The sequence below is a fragment of the Perna viridis genome, chromosome 2 (genome assembly GCF_037379345.1).
Source record: "Perna viridis isolate PV_CMFRI_1.1 ecotype Kerala chromosome 2, ASM3737934v1, whole genome shotgun sequence".
Taxonomy (NCBI): Eukaryota; Metazoa; Mollusca; class Bivalvia; order Mytilida; family Mytilidae; genus Perna; species Perna viridis.
This window is the reverse complement of record NC_142446.1, coordinates 43,366,174-43,388,230: the sequence shown is the minus strand read 5'-3', so window position 1 is coordinate 43,388,230 and position 22,057 is coordinate 43,366,174. Positions and strand designations below refer to the sequence as shown.

The window sequence follows — 22,057 nt, the reverse complement described above, 5'->3', positions numbered from 1 at the left end:
TTAGGATTTCAAAACGAATAGTTGAAAATATTCAAAGACTTTAGTGATTTTTCATGTTTGGTGCTCCTTGGGCCTGAACTAAATCTTTTCCTCAGGTCATTAATTGACTTCTATTAGAATACTAAAAAATCGGTTTCTTTTTCTTACATAGGTTAGGTTTTTCAAGTTCACTATAAAAAAGTCAGATCATTCTTTTTATTTTTCAATTGAGTTAAGCTGTTTTCAGCAACATATTTGTTTTCATCTCTCTACCAGCTTGCAGTCCTTTAAATGAATGCTTTGAATGCTATTCAACCAACTTTGACATTAAAAATGAACAATTACAACTTCATTTGCATTCTGTTAATCTTTTGAAGTATAATATTTCCAGTGGTTAAGATTTGTGCAGAACCAAGAACTGCCTCAGGTTTAGTAAATCATTTCTTGCATGTCTTCCTCATTCTACTGGATACCTGTTTTTTTTTGTGTATTTTGCCAAAAGAAAAGAAGAAAGAAAAGAAAATTTGTGTATTATGTGCTTTTTGTAATACTGAGCTACTTTCCAATCTTTCAGGAGCTGAAATTGTTATAATAGCTTAATTATATGCAGATTTTCTTTGTATTTGTTCTAAATCATTAGACTTGTGGACATTTTAGAATTTTTTAAAACACTTTCTATTTCCCCTTTTGAAGTCTTCCTGCACAAGTAGAGGGCACATAACTTTTTTTATAGATTATCTCTATGTGTGTTGGTCCTATTATCTGTCTGTTCACCTGTCAAGCACTAGGTGTATTGTTGGTATTGAGGCATTATGTCCTATGAAAATTGAACCTGATAATCAGGAAACTTGTAGGGATGTAGTTTTTCTGTGGATCGTCAAATTTATTCTTCAAATCCTGATTTTACCATTAAACTTTAACTGTATTTTTACCTCCCATTTTTTCCGATTCCTGCTTTCCTGTTGTTCCTCATAAATCATTCCAAAATTTAGTATTTTAAGAATTGTTTATGAAGTCTAGGAGTCCTAACTATTCAATTTTCCTATTGTTAAGTCAATGTAAATTTTTGTGCGTGCTGTGGATTAATTATCATTATAGTGTTGAACAGTTCCTGTCATGTGAAGTAGATTTTCATTGTTAAAGACAAGACACATATCACGAACTTCTAAGAAGGTTCTATTCATTAGTACTCAAACTAATTATTCTTGACATGTTAGTCGTCACAAGATTTGGGTTTTTTTTCCTTATACCTTACCCATTAAAATATCACTAGTCAACCAATGACATGTATGCCCTATCAGGTCTATATACTGAATAAATACACATGAATATGATAATATTAACATTAAAATGTATTGGTGTTAAGAAGTTCTTGCAGCAGGACAGTACATCCATGTCACTTTAACACATTTGCTGGTTTCCCTCCAATCTTCCAACACCATGCACCTGAGGTGGACTGAATTATTTTATTGGTACGGGGAAATATATCCCACTGATTTTCTTCCATTTTATCTACTAGTATGCCTCATCTTTTATTGTATAGCACATCAGTAGATATGCTCTTCTTAAGATTAAAGTTGATGCATTCGTTAACTGCTAAAGTTAAGTATGAAAGCAAAAGCAATATTTTTGATCGTTCATACTATTTCAAATTATAAATGTTTGTTTTGAATTTGATTTCAACAAATATCTTTTTAAAGTTCAACAATGGTTTAAATGAGGTATACAATAGCATCTCCCTTAATTTTGAAATACTGGTATGTTAATATCAGATATGATGTTCTAAGTTTTGGGTTTCTTCTTTGTTAAGGTTTATAGTGACACTTATTATTGTTTAACAAAAAAATATAGTTATATATTGTAATGAAATACTTTCAGTGCCTATTGCTATCAAATAAGTTTAAGAAAGGGAAGTTACTTGCCTACCAGCTTTTGAGTGAGATAATTGTACAACGCCAGGATATTACAATCCCATCAGATATGTTGTCCCAGTTTTATCTGTTTCTACACAAAGGACTTGTCTCAAAAGACCAGGTATATATTTTTCTTATTAAGACTTACTGTGAATGTACTTTATTTCATGGATATCAATTTTTGTGGATATGGGAAGAAACACAAATTCGTGGATTCTTGAATTCATTGTTTGGAGGTTTTCAGTGTACACATCAAAGGAAATCCCCTTTTTGTTGCGAAACCAAAAAAATCGTGGTCTGGCCTACCCACGAAGTCCATGAAAATTGGTACCCCACGACCAATTTTACTTTCCCAGTTTCATGAAAAGTAGATTATTTTTTATGAGAAGATGAATGAACTAAATGAAAAGAAATCAACTAATAGCTATGAACTAGTGCCACTAGGCATATAAATACATCTATAGAATATTTATGCCCCCACTCAATAAGTGGCGGGTATATTTGAATCACTTTGTTTGTCCTTCTGTCCTTCTGAATTTTGTCGCAATTATCTTGACTCCCAATGGATGGATTGATTTCAAATTTGTTATGAGACTTTATATAGATGGTGTGTACATTGTAAGCTATGTTGGTTGCTCTCAAATATCAACTGCCTGTTTTATGGGATTGCTGTTGAAATAATGTATGTAAGTTTATGTTAAGGAATTAGCTTTCATTTGAATATCTTTTAAATATTACTGCCTAATGTTACCTATCCAAAGTTTCTTACATGGTTTTCAGAATGATTTGAAAATAACGTCTTATCACACTTGTGATCAGTCTTATCGCCATTTTATGTTTGTGTCAACTTTGTTTCTCATTCTAGGATATAATTAATGTCCTCGTCAAATATTGTGGAGTGAAGTTTTTCTCTATGCCTCTAAATGGGTCAACACTATTGGTAGCTGACTTTATACAGGCTGCTGGGGCAGTTATATCTGCTGTAGATCTAAATTGTGTAAGTTTTATACCATGTAGAGTAAATAAGTAAGTAGAGTATACTGAAAAATTAGATAAAGTATAGCATGCTGCTGCTGTTAAGTTAGCATCCATGGTTTAATACCATGGAGGTTTGTTATATCAGATAGTGGTTGATTTCTATGCCTTTTTTTTGCGAATACAAACCACGCTGTTTCCCAAATGGAGTATGTTTGTCAACAGGACTGTCTGCAGGTTTAGCAATGCATGTCACTTTATTTGAAATATTGTTAATTGCAATTTAAATACTTTTCTTGCTCACATTTGTGTCACAAATCTAATTTTCACCAAATCGTCCTACAACAAGCAACTTCGTGGTTTTCCGTGAAGTTTGTATACCGTATATACTAGCCTATAAGTTAATTTTTTTGGGACTAAATTTTTAACTGCTGGGATAGATTCTGATTTAAAGACAAGATCTAGCTTATGAACTAAAATTTTCAGCTTTGAAATGTCAAAAGTTGGATAATTGACATGAGTCAATTATAGGCTGATCTTATAAGAGATAGACTTATACTCAAGTAAATATGGTAGTTCCTTTGTGTTCTTACCATTGTATCTTCTTCTTGTTCTTATAGTTCCTTGAAAATGCATCTTACAATAATTCTCGAAAATAATTCTTTATTTAAATTTAAAACTTGCAATGTTCAGCAAATCAATAATTACAGTCGATCCTCGATGTGTTGAACTCAGATTAGTCGAAATCTCGGATAACAAGAACTGATTACAAAGTCCCCTTACTCCAATAGAATTTTACCTTGGATGACTCGAGGTAATCAATCAGTCCCCTCGATAGGACTTCGAGGTTAATTAACCCTGATGTCTCGAAGTCAACTAATTAATTGGAAAACTGATTGCTTTATTACAAACCATGTTCGAAGTGTGTGTTAACAACGATTAGTGTGGCTTTTAAAATTAATTTGTCGACAATATTTATGGTTTGATTTGTTTATTTAATTAATTTAAAATTGCGCGTGTTGTTAAAAGAAACAAATTCTATTAATAACACGTCGGAATGTACACTAACAGTGATATCGGATATTTTGATTTTTTTTTTTTAAATACAGATGAATTGTAATGGTATCTGACTATTTAATGAAACATCAAGCAGACGATAGAAATAGTATTTCAACGTCTACATTCGTTTCACTAGTGAATTTGAAATTTTATTGTAATAATGTAGAGCAATGGTTTGATGATTCTCCCGATTATGAATCAAACAAAGCAGCATGTTATGAACTATGACGTTTTTAATGTAGAAAAAATAAAAAGGAAGTTTCACTGAAATACTCGGTGCCATTCTGTATTTGAAACATGATATACAACATACAAAAAATTATCTTCCGATATGAAACGCAAGACATTACCAAGTACCGTGTAAAGTGAAGTACATGTACATGTACAACAAATGATGTAAATTCAGAAACTATCATTGACCAAGCTACTAGTATTTCAAGTTTATCCTCGCCCTTGGATTACTCGAACCTCGGATAACTCAAACATTTTTGCATGGTCCATTCGACTTCGACTTAATGAGGTTTGACTGTATTATTATGATATTCAATATTATCATGATATTCAAAGTGAAACTCCTAAAACACAGATAAAATAATTTTGAAAAATGGAATAAGATTGGGCACTTCTGGCTCTTTCTCCCAGTGGTCATGGTCAGTGAAGATAATCAAAAAGGTCATCCAAGGTTAAGATTTATCATGAATGTCAAGTAGATTATGCTTTCTAGTTTTGCTGAATGTCTTGCATCTATCAGTTTACCATAGTAATCTGTAATAGTACAATTTATATTTATTTCCAGTGTCCCAAAATGGAAGCTGTGTCAATATTAGGTGGACTGACATGTTTCCCCAACCATTTTAATGAATTCCAAGTACTGGATACTAATATATTTGGTTTAGAAAAATTACAACCTAAAAGTTTTAAGGTGAGTTAGCTATTCGTAATATTTGCTTATGCAGGCTTAAGTGTCAATGTGAACTTCAATTTTTTCGCAAAGTGAATCATTTACAATCAGTTATTTTCTTTCCATACATGTACATATTTCAATTGCTGTATAACATTACTACTGTAGATACAGAGCACTTACTAAAATTGTATTAAAATGACCTCATCAGTTTGGTTGCTTCCATTGAAAGGAAATACTAAGTTGTAATATACCTGGTAAAGGTGTGCAATCTGTAGATCCTCATTTAGATATAACTAATGAAGGGAGATAAATCTGTTCATGTTTAGGGTATATCCTTAATCAAGGTTACAAATAGTTACAGCTTCATTTACTCTTACTAATTTAATATGTGGCTATCGCATTTTTTTCAGGAACAACTTATGAACCATTTACTAAGAGCTGGTAAGAAGGAACAAAGTGCTTATGCCAGGCAAGTGCTGTAGTTTAATTAGTTTGTAATTAGTTTGTGTAACGTCATTATCCTCAAAATCTGCCAATTATCAATGGTGCAATTATTTTATTTTCAAGATCACTACCATGTCATTTCTTTCACATCTGCCAAAATTTAAAATTTTCAATTCATGTTTTTCAGGTCTATAGCTCTAAGTGGTATCGGTATATTTCTGTATGAAGAACTCAGCCACGGAACTTTACATCCTAAATTGAATGAAGCATTTACTGTTCTATTTGGTAATCTTAGGGTAAGTAAATTTGACATTCATGGCTTTACTTTTCTTTTTCTTTTATTTTTTTGTACAGATGATTTGGGTTGTATATATGTATACTGTAGCAAACGAATTAGGGGGTATATTGAAATCAACCTGTCTATCTGTTCATGTGTCCATGCATCTTGTAATCATTGCTCCTCTTGAAGGTAGATAACTACTGTTTTATGCCTTCAAGGGGAGATATTCTAACAAAAGAAATTCAATGTCCTTCCAACCCTTCAATTGTTTTTGATGACATTTAATGTAAGGCCGCATACGATTTTCTTAAAATTTTGTATGATTTTTTTTGTTTGTTGGGGTTTAACGTCCGAGCAGCAATATTTCAGCTATATTCAGACGATGAACATGAAATTGATGATGAGGCCTGCCATTATATATAAGTCCTTACTTACACATTGTAGGAAGACGTTTGTAATGGTTTCTGGTAAACTATTGGATCCCTGCAAGGAGAGATAATTTAGTAGAATAGTTAAAGAATTTAATATTTAAGTGAAGCAGGAGTATGTTTGTGAGGTTGCTTACAAAAATTCTAGTTCATGTCTGTTGTGATTCTAACTTACATTTATACTTACCACACATTGAGACTTAAAATTTTTACTATGATAAGACTGAGTGTTGAATAGAATTAGAATTGCCATAGGATGTCAGTGGATGTCTGTTTATATAGAAAGTTAGAATAGCCAAAGTAAGTCAGTGAATTTGTTCGTATTACAGTGTGTAAACAGAAGTGTTGCTAAGGTGGCTACAGATGTATTAATGATGTTGGTAGACCACATCAAGGTTTTACTGGATTATCATCCTGAAAGACCTAAAAGAATAGTTGAGGTTGGTATTTAGCTATACTAAAGAAATGATCGAGTTTTGAGATTCTTTAATCATTGGTTATGAATGGCCCTTGCTTACCTTTGTTTTTGTGTTGTGTCGAAAATGTCCACATATGGAAATTTTGCAGTGAATACCATCAGTTATTGCTCAGTTATAAAGGTTTATCAAATTCAAATAAAGTTTAAGTAAAAGTTGGTTCTAAAACTAAGGTGAAATGTTTTGATGAAATCTGGATTTCTACACAAAATCTAAATCTGTTTCGGTGTTGAAGTATGTTAAATATTGAATATTGATTTTCACAACACATTGTCTTCTACAATTTGACTAATTGTATTCTGTTATGATTATGGCCCTAAATCTCTTGTATAGTAATCTGCCTGGATATAAATGAAACTTTGTTCCATATGTAATTTAGTACTTATTTTTCTAATTTATTTTAGGTTGTTATGGCAACAGTGTCAATATTAATCCCAGTAACTGGGGCAGTCAACTCAGATGAAGAGAAAAAGGTTGGTTTTATGTTGAATGACGGACTTTGTATATGTTAGACAGTATCACCAGTAATATAGCAGTTATTCTAACTCCCTTTATATAGTCCTAGTTCTCATTATGTATGTGGATGTTTTCAGTGTTATGTTAGGGAATATGTTAAAGGGATGAGTAATAAGAATGTTATTGAATTTAGCAATTAATTTATCTGTATTTTAAATAGATTTTTCTCAATATTTTTCAGTTAATTATATCAATGATGCTTTGTGTTGTGGACTGGTGTATGAAGATGCCTATCAATTCTTTATTGGAAACAACAGATTCTGATAAAGGATGTATCTACAAAGTCTTTCAGGTAGGATATTCATCTATTGTACTAATGACACTCCATTGTAAGTATACAAGACCAGTTCAAGTTCTAATGTGTCACTAAGAAAAATAGTTCTTTTTTCCAATAAACCATTTCAGAAAATCTTATTGTATCTTCTTCGAAATATCGAGGTGTCAAACTGATGTAGTAAATTGTTTAAATTAGGAATATCCCTTGATCTCTTGTTATATTTAGAAAGAGCTATTGCCATCACTGCGTCCGTCTTTGTTAACAATTTTTCAAACTTCTCCTCTGACACTACTTGACCAATTGGAACCAGACTCGGTATGAATGTTTCTTGGGTTATCCTGCATAGAAGTGATGTGGGGATTTTTGATCCGTTGAAAAACATTGTCGCTGTTACTAAAAATAAAAAATAGGGGTCAGACAGTAGTTTTTTGCATATACCTCCAAATACGTTAGATTTAGCGAAATTCTAATGGAGTAGAAGTGTTCAGCATTATGAGATCTATTTGTGGTCAAATTTTCATTTTAATGTGTTAAGCCATGTTGGAGTTATTGCCCTTTATCAATGTTTTTTTTTGGCTATTTTTAATGTTATTTCTTTCAAAAATCTTCTCCTCTGACACTACTTTACCAATTGGAACCAAATCTTGAAAACTATAATAGATAAAAAGAAACTTTCAATCGCTGAAATGATCCTTATGATAGTCCTACCAGAGTCTTCTTGAGTCAAAATTGTTGGACAACTTGTTAAAGTTATTCCCCTTGAAATACAAACTTTAACAAGGTGAGCGATTCAGGCTCCTGGGAGCCTCTTGCTATTTAATGACAATACTGTTACAGTTTTTTTTTCAGACATGATAATTTTCTTAAGCTTTTTTCCTCAGAGTCCTTTACTACCTGCTAAAGACATATCCTACTACTTAGATCTACCAATAATATCTTTTTGACATTTTGTTGATATACTGAATCTTCTCTCAATTTATGTAATAAAAATATAGGGTCATGGACCTATTTAAAAAGTTATGACATCATCTTTATCACCTTGTTTTTTTAATCTACAAAATAGATAGTTTAGCCTGTATATTTTTTCTAGACAACTTTTAAGGAAAATGCAGGCAGCTCTGAGTGTGGCATGGCATTTGTAAAATTATTAAGGAAAAAAATGGCACCTTTTTTTGTATGTTTGGTTAGGTTGTGAACTGCTGTAATTTCTATGTCAGATTGGGCCAGAATTACTTGAAGACAGTTTATGTATAACTCTCCTTCAAATATTCCATTAGGAAAATTGTGTCTTTAAAACTCTGTTGATATAAGCACTAAGAAGCTGAGAAAAACGGAGAAGGATTTAAACATAGCTTTGTCAATTTTCTACACTTCAAGCTAGTATGCAATTACACTTCATTAGAAATATTAAGCCAATGAAAATAAAAATTGAGATAACCAACTTCATTTCTTCGGCTAATTAAAAATAGTTGAAAACTTAGATATGAATATTTCTTTAAAAATCTATATGATATAGACATATAGAGAATCAGTATGTTTTCTAACCACTTTGTTGACAATATCTGACAATATCATGCATGTTTTTAGTTTCGTTGTAACAAAAAAATAATATTGTATATAAACATACATGGTCTCAGAAAAAAAAGGGTTTTAAAACTCTTGATATACATGTACATCAAGGAAGTACATAGGCACAGATCTGAAAAATTGACAAAAATGTGTTATAATGAAAAAAAATAATCAAAGGTGTGTTCGATTGTTCACATGACATCAGCATTTCAAATTGGATCTACTATTTTTATCTTTTTGGGCATGCAGGGATATCTCAAATTGTTTCTATTGTAATAACACAAAAATAACTAGGACCACACAATATAAACAGGATATATGTTTTTATCGGAAACAAGACAAGACATTACAGAGAGATGGAATTGGATCATTTCTCATTATAATGAATTGGTTTACTAACAATTAGTTTCAATAAATTGAACTTGTCTGCATTTTTGTACTTATCAGTTTCATTTTTATTTCTGTTTCTTTAAGCAATTGATTTTTATTATCAACTTTTTTCTCTTTGAATGATGAGTTTTGTTGATCTTTTTAACCGTGGTTTTACATATCCTTGATTTCACTTTCAGCTACAAATGTTTTACAGTTACTTTAAAATGACTAAGTGTTGGTTTATTAACGGTACAAAAACTTTACAATTCCAATTTTTTGTAGGTTGTATATAGAGTTTGTAGTATTTTTAAATTCATGAATTGCAGCTTCAGCTGAAACATTCACTTGTATAAATGTCACACATCATACTTCACATAATTCACCACTTAGCGCAGTGAATAACACCTATATTTGGTAATCACTAACCCAGTGAATAACACCTATATTTGGTAATCAATAACCCAGTAGTCAGACTTGCTTGACCAGACTTCTTTCATAGATTATTAACTGAAACCTGCAGCATCACAAATGCAGACTTCTAAAACACGGAGGCATCATTCCTTATAATTTCTCGATGCTTGTTTATGAGTACTTCTTCTATAATACTTTGTATTTAGTTGGATCTTGATCCTCCATTGTTTTTTGTTTCTAATTCTGGTGGCTGATGAGAAGTTACTCCTTGAAACATGTGTACAACATACCAAATTCACTATATTTATAAAAAATTACTGTTATTTTTTTTGCTGTTGTTGAATTTTTTGTTTCCCAGCAGATCTGTATTTAAGAGAACTAACATGTTGCTCATGTTTAGAATAAATGGAATAATTACAGGTTTATCATAATGAAAAAAATATCTATTAGAATTGAACAAATTTATTTCTATCAGACAGTCCAAAACTTATTTTGTACTATGTCTATTCAAGGGACATGTAGTAAGTAAAAGCGGTCTATTGATCAATAGTGAAGTAAAAATTACCATCCTAGAAATATCAAAACCAGTTCATATTGTATACTAATTTTCGTTTTTTCATATACTTTTTTTTTGATAGGCAGTCCAACCTTAATGTCAACTAAGTTCATGAACAAAAATTCCCTTCAGTATCGTTAATGTCATAGACACATTGCGAAATAATAATGTTCAAGAACAATATGCACAGAAACAATAGTAAGATATGTCTCAAGTATGTCAACATGGTTAGGTGTGATGAGAGGTGATATTTTGTGATGAGAGATGATATTTTGTGATGAGAGGTCTTATTTTTAGTATGTCAATGTGTGCTTCATCTTTCTCTTATCACAGATGTTAAATTATGCAGTATGTGGCCATACTGAGGAGTCATTGAGTAGAATGAAACAGTCTTTGATGGGAATGATACAGGATTCAGATTTTGATAACTTAAAGGACCTTACTGTTGGCTATCAGAGGAGACAGAGTCCTGATAAAATGTCTAGTTTTACTGAAACAAAGACAGAGAATGATTCTGTTAAAGTAGCTGCTAGAACAGTGAGTAGTGACACGATTAGTTTTTTCAAGCAGTTTTTGTATATCATGAAATTGTTTTGGCAGTTTTATTTTTGCTATTTTCACAGCAAGACCTGAAACGAAGAGAAAATTGGACTGTGGTGAATATTTACTTCAAAGAACAAAATACATTTTGTAATACAATCTCTGGAAAGATTGTGAATTTAAAATTGTGTGAAAGCAGATTGATTGCTGAAAATGGTACAAACTAACTTCGTCATTTCTTTTTTTTTTATCAATATAATAAATTACTTTACAGTTTATTAACCATCTAGTAAATCATCTTAGTCATTTCCCAATGGGAGCAGGAGCATCACGGATCAACAGTTCTATACAGGAGTACCATGATATGGAAGATATAACATGTGATGATTTGAAATCTGACTTGTTTTTCTCTCCAAGTATTCAGGTATATATTAGTACTCACCTACCGGTATATTTAAATTAAGAATGCAATTTCTTCATATATTTTTTTTTTAAATCAATAATATTTTCTAATAGTTATTTGAATGTGTTGAGATATATTTTTCAAATATACATTTAAATTTTGTCAGTGTTTTACCCATATTTATCAATATTCATCATCTTTACTTTCAGTTTTTTATTTTAAACAAAAGAACCCTGATATCCTTTATTGAATTACCAGGTTTGGTAAGTTTAATTAGGTAACACTCCATATAAGAATCATGCAAAATGTGATTCCTGGTTAGAAAGCCTACATATTTTTATTTTTGATATTTTGTTTAAATTGTTAAAGTAAACAAAAATTACCACCTGGCTTTTCATATATTCCTTGTTCTAAGAAGATAAAAAATTATAGAGAATGTACTGTAGAATTCAAAATTAAGGGAGATAACTCTGTAAATGACACTGAAATACAATAGAAACTGTTGAATTTTCAATGTGGATTATCTCTTAAAAGCAGACAGATTTGAATGAATAATTGTACATTTCATCATATAGACCTATAAAGCAACTTAATAACAAAAATAAAAATGTATAGCCTTTTTAGGATGTATTACATATTACAGAATTTGCATGATTCTTACAAAGGCTGCTACTTAATATCTCTCATTCAACATTTTACAGTTGCATCTCAATATTGCGTTTTCCCTATTTTGTATTGATTTTTTTCAGTGATGTCAAGACAGTCTGCCTTGAATATTTCAATTGTGATAATTCTACATTACTGAAATTTCTATTCACTCCCTTTCAAATTTCAGTTATAGTATTTGCCCATTTAGGTATACATTCATATTCTCAAAATTTTGTATATTTTGAAGATAAGAACTTAACTACTAAAGAAACTTTTATTCCTTATATAGCTTAGTATTTTATTGAATGTACATCTTTCAAAAATTAATATAGTGTTTACATAAAATACATGGATGAATAAACATTTCTGTTTTGTGTTTATTAGGAAAATGGAAGTAATGGAGTTAAGAATTGTCTAACATCAGCCAAAACTGCCTGTCGTGTTATTCTACGAGATCTGACAGGAAAATACTCATGGGATAGCTCAATATTATACTCACTGCCACAGAGAAAACAGAAATCTGATCTCACAAGTATGTTCTGTTTATTTCTTCAGAAATAGTAGTATTCAGTACATTGTAATGTTAATAACTTAAGAAATAAATGTATTAATGCATTATGTTATGCATAAATCGAACCAAAGTTCTTTATACAAGATAATATATTCAGATATTAGTTACATTCCTTATAATTTTATATTTTGGCAAAAACTATAATAAATTTGTATTAATTTATTCCAATAACCACGCCTTTTTTCAATTTTAAAGTATTCCCATGAAAAAGGGCATGGTTTAAAGTTCATGACCTTGTTTATTGATCACGTAATAAGAAAATTTTGTATTGAAGATAAAATAAAAACAATGGCATCTTTTCTAACAGTAAAATGATTAAAATGATGTCATAAATGACAACTAAATTTACACTTATAACTTTTGTAAAATTGACCACTGGTTTATGAGAATAACAAACAAATTTTCTGTAAAATTAAGAAGATAATGTCAAACTGGAGAAAGTTTAATCAGAAATAACCCCAGAAACTGTGAAAAATATGTAGTGATCTGGCATTAAAAAAAATCTTATATTCTCAAATTGATGATATTCTACAGAAAATACAAATAAAAGGAATCCTCTTGAAAAACTGAGGATGTGATAATTGAAGAGAATCAGATAATTATACTTTGCAGTGGGGTATAAAGTGATACAGGTTTCTGTCTGTCTATCCTTCCTTCCTTTTTTCTGTTACTTATGAAATCTTTTATCCCTTACTCTTTCTACACCACTGAATGTAATTTAATGAAACTTTCACATAATCTCTGATACTTGTTCCCATTATGCACCTTCTGTTCAGATTTTGATGAGAATCAAATTTGGGGTTTCGCATATCAGGCAATGGACTTCATTTGTGAATATGGAGACATTGTGGGACATCTCTTATCCATTATTCATCCTACCCCACTGAATGGAATTAAATGTAACTTTCACTGAATTATTATATATGTTCCCACTGCACCTCCTATTTTAATTTTTTTTAAGAATGGCCTTTGTCATTTATTAAGATGGGGTCTAGAGGAGACCCATCTTTTTATCTGTTACTCCTTCTGCACCACTGAATGGAATTAAATGCAACTTTCACTGAATCTGTGCCTCCTATTTTAGATTTTGATCAAAATCAATATGGAAGTTAAAAGGTGCATGATATCAAATATGGGAGGGGGGGTGGGTTGTATCAAGTTTTCTAGTTTTTGAAAACAATTTTCAGTCATTATGATTTTCTGCCTGTAATTGTGATGGAGTTGTACAGTCTATATATAATTGTATATGGTGTGTTGAATCTTATTTTTTTTTTACAGATGGCACCAGTCGAACATCTTGGACATTTCTTCCTGAGAAGGAAAATAATATATTGCAAGAAGATGAAATACCGTTGTTGAAGTCAGACTCTATGACAAAGCAGGCATTGTCACAGATACCATATTACCAAGATAATAAAGAAGATTGTGATAACCTTAACCAGGTTAGGAAAGAAGTACTTAGATACAAAATCTTATATATAACATTAAACGATAGCTGTCTTCTCAAATTATTTTGATGTAGATGCAAACAGCAGATCCAGAGAGAAGGGGAACAGTAAAAAGGAGGAATTCCAAAAGAAAAACAAAGAATTTTAACACCCAATATGCCCATGATCTGCAACCAGGGTTCTAATTTTAAGAGTTTATTGAAGGTCTATGATATAAAGTTAAGGTAGAATAGATTGCAAAATTTCATAAGGGAAATGATTATGACGGCAACTATAAAGTATTTGTTGTAAATATTGATTCAATGTCTTTTACTTACTACAATTTTCAAGCAATATATGTTCAATGAAACCGGTATAAACAATCACCATTTTAGACTTAGAGATTTGTTTGGTTCAATGTTCGGTTCGGTATCCATTTTAGACTTAGAGATTTGTTTGGTTCAATGTTTGTTTTGGTATCCAATTTTGACTTCAGAGATTTGTTTGGTTCAATGGTCGATTCACATAGGTTCAAAAAGTATTGAAATTGATATGAATGGACTTCAGAAAATATTTGGTTTACACATGTTATTAGTTTTACCAGGGTTCAGTTCAAACATTAGTGAGTTTATGTTGATATTTCATCGTTTTAATCCTTACTCTAAAAGTGTATTCCTTTATTTCCAGCTTCTAGGTTATATTGGTCACACCAGTCCAGAGTGTATACTAGAGCCAGGGTTACCTTTAAACATAGAGGCCCCAATACCTGAGGGGTTGAGTGAATCAGCTGAGGCTGATGTCACTGATATGGTTGTGGAACAGAGAAAAGAAGAGTTGGAATTTTACCAGCAACAGCTTCATGATCAAAGGTAACAATGTACTTTAAACATAATAACCGCAATAAATAAAAAATTCAATAAGGAAAATAAATTGATAGTCAATGACTTTATTGAAAAATTAAGTCATATTTATATTTTGAACTTTATTTTTTGAACCAAGAAGTCCCATAGGGATTTGGTATTATAAGCTTCCTACCATCCTTTTATCTGTCAATATATAATAACCTTTAGAAAAATCTTTTAGCCTTATGATTTCTAGGGCCAAGTTTCAAGTCATTGTCAAGAGTCATTGCCTAATGTTTACACACCAACAGGATGCCATGTTCAAATTTCACCTGTAATTCCTTGTTAATATGAAGTCCTCATATCTGTATTTAATGCAAATTTAAGTCATAGCTTAGAACCACTGAGAGCCTGATTTCAGTCTTTAATACATGAAGTCACATCTTTCAGAGCTTCCAATACAAAGTTTGGTATTTTTATTATCTTCTTCACTACAAAACGGTTATTATATGGTTTTCAATATTTATTAAAATTCAGATACTTTTATTTTCCTTTCTGACATGCAGCAAGAGTAGGCCATTCTGGCTTCAGTCTGAAATTACAAAGTAGTAACACTAAGATTTTAAGATATATTTATATATTCAACTTTGTCCTCTTACAGGTTACACCTGCCTCATATTAGTATGTATAAAAATAAATTTTAAGATTGTACCAGTTTTTATTTTTGATTCCAGTATGGCTGCCCAGCCACAACTGCCAACAGAGGTACAGGACCCTGTAACACCTTTTCAGATATGCAGAGTTTTGGTGAATCAAATTGGGTTGTTAGCATGGGAGAAAAGGTGGGTATTACTGTAGAAATTCCATGGGATATTAGTATTATTAGAGGCATGTGGTGTATATTGATTTATTATTAAGTAGCTGTCTTTGTAAGAATCATGCAAAATCTGAAAAATGTGATACACCCCAAAAAAAGGCTACATATTTTTATTTTTGTAATTAAGTTGTTTTATGGGTCTATATTATGAAATGTGTAATTATTCATTCAAATCTGCCTGCTCTTAGGTGATAATCAACATTGAAAATCCATTAGATTCTATTGTATTTCAGTGTCATTTACAGAGTTGTCTTCCTTAATTTTGAAATCTACAGTGCCTTCTATATAATTTTTATCTCGTAAGAGCACAGGTTATATGAAAAACCACATGTTAATTTCTGTTTACTATGACATTTCAAACAAAATATCAAAAATAAAAATATGTAGGCTTTTTACCCATGAATCACATTTTACATGATCCTTAGCTGGAGTGCTACTTAATCATTGACAATGTCAAGAAAAGTGAATACTCTGTATAAATTTGTACATAAAGCTTGAAAACCTCTCTTGTTAATTTTATCTTCTGAAGTCTTGAGTAATTAATTTAGAAATGTTCAGTAACCTTTATTAAAGAAGTGTGCAGTATGTGTTTACCATTCTATGGTGTACAGAACTGATACTCTCATTTTTAGGTGCAGTTTTGACCTGCTAAGAAAGACAGACAGCATGCTGAGGCAGCTGAAATATCTTGATAATCAAAAGTGGTAAGCTTTTTATTATTGGTGGATAATTCATATTATTATACTCCCACTTGCATAGTGGGGTGTTTGTCTGTACTTTCTTCTGTTAAATAGGGTGGAACCATCTCATATCCCTTACTCCTCCTATACCTCTGAAAGGAATTAAATGAATCTTTCACAGAATCTTTATTTCATGTTCCCATTGCACACCTTATATTTAAGATTCGATCCAAATCAATATGAGGATCAGAAGGTACATTTTATTAAATGGGGGATTTGGGGGTGTCAATTTAGGGAACATTTTTTCTCATTATTACTATACCCCCTTTTCCAATTTCGAATTCTACTGTTAAACATTGCTTTTATTCATTCTATAGAACATAACTCAAAAACCACAAATTTTTCTATGTGAGTTCTACTTTAATTTTTATAAATTTATTACTTTATACTTTTGCATTATAAGACTTTATTTTTTCAAAAAATGAGCTGATTTCCTGTTTTCAGAAAGTAACAAAAACACATTCACCAGTTTACATGAATCCTTGGGAAATTGCTTATTTCTATTGATGTAAGCACAGTTTGTAATGTATGAAGATCTGATTTTTAACTTTTTGTTAATAAGATTTTTATTGAGTAAATTATGTTTTAGCACAATAAAGGATTTCTCATAACCAGCTTCATGGTTTTTGAACTATAAACTGCCCTAAAGTTGGTTATTTTGCATAGCATGGTCATAATTGATAAATAGTCCTTACTTACACATTGTAGTAAGTGAAAATATTTTTTATGAGTAATACATTTTTTATGTTACAGCCGAGAGACACATAAATTTGCTGTGATATATGTTGCTGAGGGTCAGGAAGATAAAAACTCAATATTATCTAATACCTGTGGAAGTAAAGCTTATGAGGAGTTTGTTTCTGGATTAGGATGGGAGGTAAGTTTGATAGAAAGTAAAGCGTATGAGGAGTTTGTTTCTGGATTAGGATGGGAGGTAAGTTTGATAGAAAGTAAAGCGTATGAGGAGTTTGTTTCTGGATTAGGATGGGAGGTAAGTTTGATAGAAAGTAAAGCTTACAAAGAGTTTGTTCTTAGATTAAGATGGGAGGTAAGTTTAATACAAGTAAAGCTTACCAAAAGTTTGTTTCTGGATTAGGAGGGAAGGTTAACATTAATTGGAAATATTTTAATTTGATTTGTAACCAGATTTCTTATTGGTTGGTCCTCTTTGAGCATACTAAGTTATTTTTGTACTACTTTTCTGGTACCTTTACTATGACATCATTAACATCAGTTGGTCCGCACTCTGTGATTTAAATAATCTGAAACAAAATAATGCTTTATAATGAACAGATTCTTAATATTTGGATTTGAATCCATTAGAAATTAGCTTAAAATGGTGTTTCTAATTTTTGAACAGGTTATATGAAATAGCATGGGCTATTTAATAATTTCTGTAAACCACAAACTACTTTGCGATTTATTAGTGTAAACTGCCAGAGCTTTACTATACTTATTCTCCGTATTTTTTACCAATTTGGACTGCAACTTATGACTATGAAAATTTTCTTAGTGTCCATGTTAAAAATTATAAAATTAAGTATTTTACAGATCATTTTCATAAAATAAGGTAAAAATATAGATTGTCATGAAGTAGCATAAAAAGATCTGAAATACCAGGTACGCATTGGCTTATTGTCCCTCATATATAAAGTTTGATGTAAAGTTCTCTGATTTTTCCTACTACCTTTTCTTTCAATTATGCTTCATTTTTATTTATACATTTGTATATCTATATGAAACATGTAAATGACTTGACTCTTTCATAGAAAATTTGATTAAACAAAATTGTTTATTTCGAGTGTGATTAGCAAATTAGATAAAAAAAATATTTTTATGCTTCTGCTGCAAAGCTGCTGTGGATACAGTTTTACCTTATTTACACAAATTAGTTTTGTTGAGGTGACATGTTATAAATATTTTATATGTATTTCGTATTAATACTTTCTATATTATCAGGTTGATTTAGAGACACATCAAGGTTTCCTTGGCGGTCTACATCAGAACAAATCTACAGGAGAATCTGCTCCTTATTTTGCCACCTCATTATATGAGTGTGTATTTCATGTGTCTACCAGGATGCCATCTGGTACAGATGAGGCCAACCATATAAAGGTAATGTTTTTGTAGACACCTATCAGTTGAAGTAGCATTCCAGCTAAGAATCATGCAAAATGTGATACATGGTTGGATGTGATATTTTGTTTAAAATGCTCGTTTAAGCAGAGAATTACATGTGGCTTTTCATAGAACCATTCTTCACAGGAGATAAAAAAATATATAGAATGCACTGTAGAATTTAAAATCTGCAAATGATGCTAAAATTCAATAGAACTATTGAATTTTCAGGGTGAGTAAACTCCGAGGAGCAGACTGATTGGAATGAATAATTATACATTTCATCATATAAAACTATAAAGCAACTTAATAACAAAAATAAAAATGTGTAACCTTTTTTCGGGTGTATCACATTTTACAGAATTTACATGATTCTTACCTAGACTGTACTTTATGACTGTTATATAACCCTTCATACTCATTTTTTTGGTCACATTACATAAGACCACACCACTTCCTTTGTGACTTCAAGTTTAGTGTGAAAACAAAAAGGCCTAACATTATGTATAGCTATTAGCAATAATTACATTGTTTATACTTACATCTAAATTGTTAGAAATTCCTGATTTAAACCATAAGAATTAAATGTAGCATATTTCACTAATTATACCATATCACACATTGTGGCATTGATTTTGAATTTATATGATACCCTCTATTTTTATAGTCTAATATGTGTCCTGCCATCAGTCCTGTCCCTCAGATATTTCAAGATAACAAAATTAGAACAGATCATAAAATTGTTTTAAAACTTGGTACAACTGATGATGATTATGAAATACAGATCAAGGCGGATTTTCAGCACAATCCCATTTCAATTCTCTAGTTACTTGTATGCTGTTTTAAACATTGACCTTCATAACATTACAGAGTATTATTATGTCCTATTCTATTCTATAATTGATTTTTGTATTAGATAAAGCATTTAGGGAATGATGAGGTTCATATTGTGTGGTCTGAGCATACCAGAGACTACAGACATGGGATAATACCTACAGAGTTTGGTGATGTCATCATTGTCATATATCCATTACTGAATGGCTTGTTTAGGATACAGATCATTAGAAAACCAGAGGTAAGGGAACTTCATTTGATTATAAAACATATTTCTATGTATTAGTTTACAAGTACATATTTTCTAGATATGGTGTAACTAGGTATATTGGAAACTCTTTGAAAGGTCTGTTCAACATATGATTGAACACATTAATAGTATGTTGAATTTTCATTCAACTTAATTTTTCAGGATAGGAAAAACAAATCTTTCATAAAACAGTTCTGATGGAAATTGCGCTTTAAACTGTAATGTTTTTGTGTTATCATTGAACAGTAAGTTCAGTAGTAACCAACATTTGAAACTGTTACTCATAAAATGTATTATGTATTTGTTGCAAGAAAATTACCTATTGGCTTTTTCCATGTAGGTATGCCTATCTATCATACGTAGAAAGCAGGTACTGCCTTAAATGACTATTTTTCATCATTTTATTTGCTTATTGATTCCTAAATCACTATGATTTATGTTATAGATTCCTTATTTTGGACCCCTGTTTAATGGTGCTATTCTAGATCGTAAAATCCTTCCAGGTTTGGTTAGAGCTACAGCTGTGAATGCTAGTCGTTCTAAGAGAGCTCAGATACCAATGTACCATCAATTGTATCCTTTTATGACATATTCTTCAGTCAGTAGAAACTTTAATTTGATTTCGTTTGAAAACCACAAAAAAGAGATATCCATGCAGATTATCATCTGGAAGTTCAAACATAGTGGAAACAGATGAATTCATTTTCTAAAATTCAATGGCAACTTTTCTCAACTTAATATATTGAAACTTCTTGAAAAATAACCTGCAAAGAAGTACATATCATATAAGCAATATCAATACTGCACATGAGTCCAAACACATCACACAGAAAGACAAATGTTTCCTTTCTTACAAGCAGCATTTTGAATTTTCTTGGATTCTTGGTGTCTATTCATATTACTGGTAATATGGAATCATGAAAGATTTATCTTTGAATTTTTTATGGGTTATGTGAGTATAGAATTCACTTTGTGTTTAGAGTATACATTTAGTTTATACTGTGAATAAGATCAGCTTTTTGTCCTTAACTCTTGACTAGCTATGAAGAACGTGCCAAAGGTTTTGATACAATTATCAGTAACCATGTTGATATGACAATGTTTGAGGATTTTTCAGCATGCGTATTTGCCCCAGTGCTACCTTCTAACTCAACCAGTAAGTACATTTATTAATCCAGTTATGTAATGTATGATTGTAATGTCCAATACTATATAATCAGGAAAATAAAAATTGAAAACTGGACCTTATTGGAATTACTGGTCAAATACAGTGAAACTTCTCCAAACCGGTCACCACTGGGAAAAGAAAAAAATGGTCGGTTTATAGGGGTGGCCGGTTTTGTGAAAAATAGCAATGCATTTTAAGAGCTGTTTCCATTAATGTGTTCTATAACCCTACACCTTGTCAGTTTGTTGGTCGAGACATGATTAATGCCAATTCAAAACTTTGGGCCTTTTATTACATTTCAAAGCTTGCATCATTTGTAAATGATTTGATTTTACAAACGGTACTGCTAACAAAATAATGTTCACGGTTTAGGAGGAATGTGTATTAAAGATCAAAGGACTATTGATGGTACATGTAATTAATTATTTGTATTGTTTTTGTAAATTACATATCAACAAAATCTGATAATTTCGCCCCTATGTTGTTTTGGCTTGGGTACAGGTCACATTAAATGAGAGTTAAAAGATCATAAAGATCGTACTATTAAATGACCCTGGTTGCCTGACATGTGTACACACCAATTAACAGCCAACCAGTGACAAAATGTAATGTCTGGATTAAATTTGTTGTTTGAACTACTGTCCGCTTCAATTATCATCTGTCCACTGATGAAATGCAAACCTATCAGTGAATGAATTATTTATTACGTAATATAACGTAATCATTACAGTTTTGTTGACACATTTATTACAGGTGAACAATAACCGGGCGGCCGGAATTGAGAGGTTGTTTTTATTTGAAATATGTAACTAAAACTGTGAAATAACCGGCCGATGTACGGTTTTAGGGGGTGGCCGGTCTATTGAAGTCAAAACACGCAGGTTTTAAGGTATATCGGCTGGGACTTTTGAAAACAGCCAGTTTGAAGGGAAAACTGGTGTTCTGAGGGTCAGTTTTGGAGAAGCTTCACTGTATAAGAAACACCAAACCCAACATAAAAAAAAAATAGGAGAGTGGTCAATTTAGAAATTTTCTTGATACATTCTAGCTAAAACCCCAAACTGTTTCAGGAGTGTAAATGGCTGTATTATCAACTAGGTCCTGCATACTTATGGGCAGAAAAAAAACATCAATATCTGGTTTGTGCATGAAAAATCGGGAGCTTAAAAACAGTATAATGGCAGCTTCATTTTCGTATACTTGTTAAATGCAATTGAGGACCACATCAGCCTAGGAACATAAAGTAGCTTCAATGATTAAATACAAATCAAGTTATTTCCAAGATAGGGATGGTCAAAGCATTGCACCCAAATGTCTACGAAAATGATGTAATCAGAACCAGACAATTTAACCCAAAGACATTTTGGACCATGACAACCCTAAGTTCCTTACCAAAACTGGACATGTCAGCCCATGTTTATTTCAGATTATGACACATTTTACTAATTTGGAAGTTAATAATAACAGGGTTGACAATAGA

General features: G+C 31.3%; 1 protein-coding gene across 7 annotated transcripts in view; it reads left to right on the top strand.

Annotated features, from left to right (window-relative positions):
• Positions 1–22,057, top strand: part of LOC148625218 (ral GTPase-activating protein subunit alpha-1-like) — a 53,656-nt gene that overhangs the window by 28,926 nt on the left and 2,673 nt on the right. For 6 of the 7 annotated variants that reach the window (XM_088568587.1, XM_088568588.1, XM_088568589.1 and 3 more), the window contains 22 exons: positions 371–406; positions 1,858–2,013; positions 2,758–2,889; positions 4,723–4,848; positions 5,241–5,299; positions 5,462–5,570; positions 6,312–6,422; positions 6,863–6,931; positions 7,156–7,266; positions 10,493–10,696; positions 10,974–11,123; positions 11,312–11,365; positions 12,135–12,282; positions 13,600–13,763; positions 14,436–14,617; positions 15,325–15,432; positions 16,100–16,171; positions 16,961–17,084; positions 18,167–18,322; positions 19,242–19,400; positions 19,855–19,982; positions 20,450–20,565. In XM_088568587.1, the coding sequence (XP_088424713.1) occupies positions 371–406; positions 1,858–2,013; positions 2,758–2,889; positions 4,723–4,848; positions 5,241–5,299; positions 5,462–5,570; positions 6,312–6,422; positions 6,863–6,931; positions 7,156–7,266; positions 10,493–10,696; positions 10,974–11,123; positions 11,312–11,365; positions 12,135–12,282; positions 13,600–13,763; positions 14,436–14,617; positions 15,325–15,432; positions 16,100–16,171; positions 16,961–17,084; positions 18,167–18,322; positions 19,242–19,400; positions 19,855–19,982; positions 20,450–20,565 (2,674 nt within the window). The remainder of the gene's footprint in view (positions 1–370; positions 407–1,857; positions 2,014–2,757; positions 2,890–4,722; positions 4,849–5,240; positions 5,300–5,461; positions 5,571–6,311; positions 6,423–6,862; positions 6,932–7,155; positions 7,267–10,492; positions 10,697–10,973; positions 11,124–11,311; positions 11,366–12,134; positions 12,283–13,599; positions 13,764–14,435; positions 14,618–15,324; positions 15,433–16,099; positions 16,172–16,960; positions 17,085–18,166; positions 18,323–19,241; positions 19,401–19,854; positions 19,983–20,449; positions 20,566–22,057) is intronic. The other variant, XM_088568585.1, reaches the window with a different exon arrangement.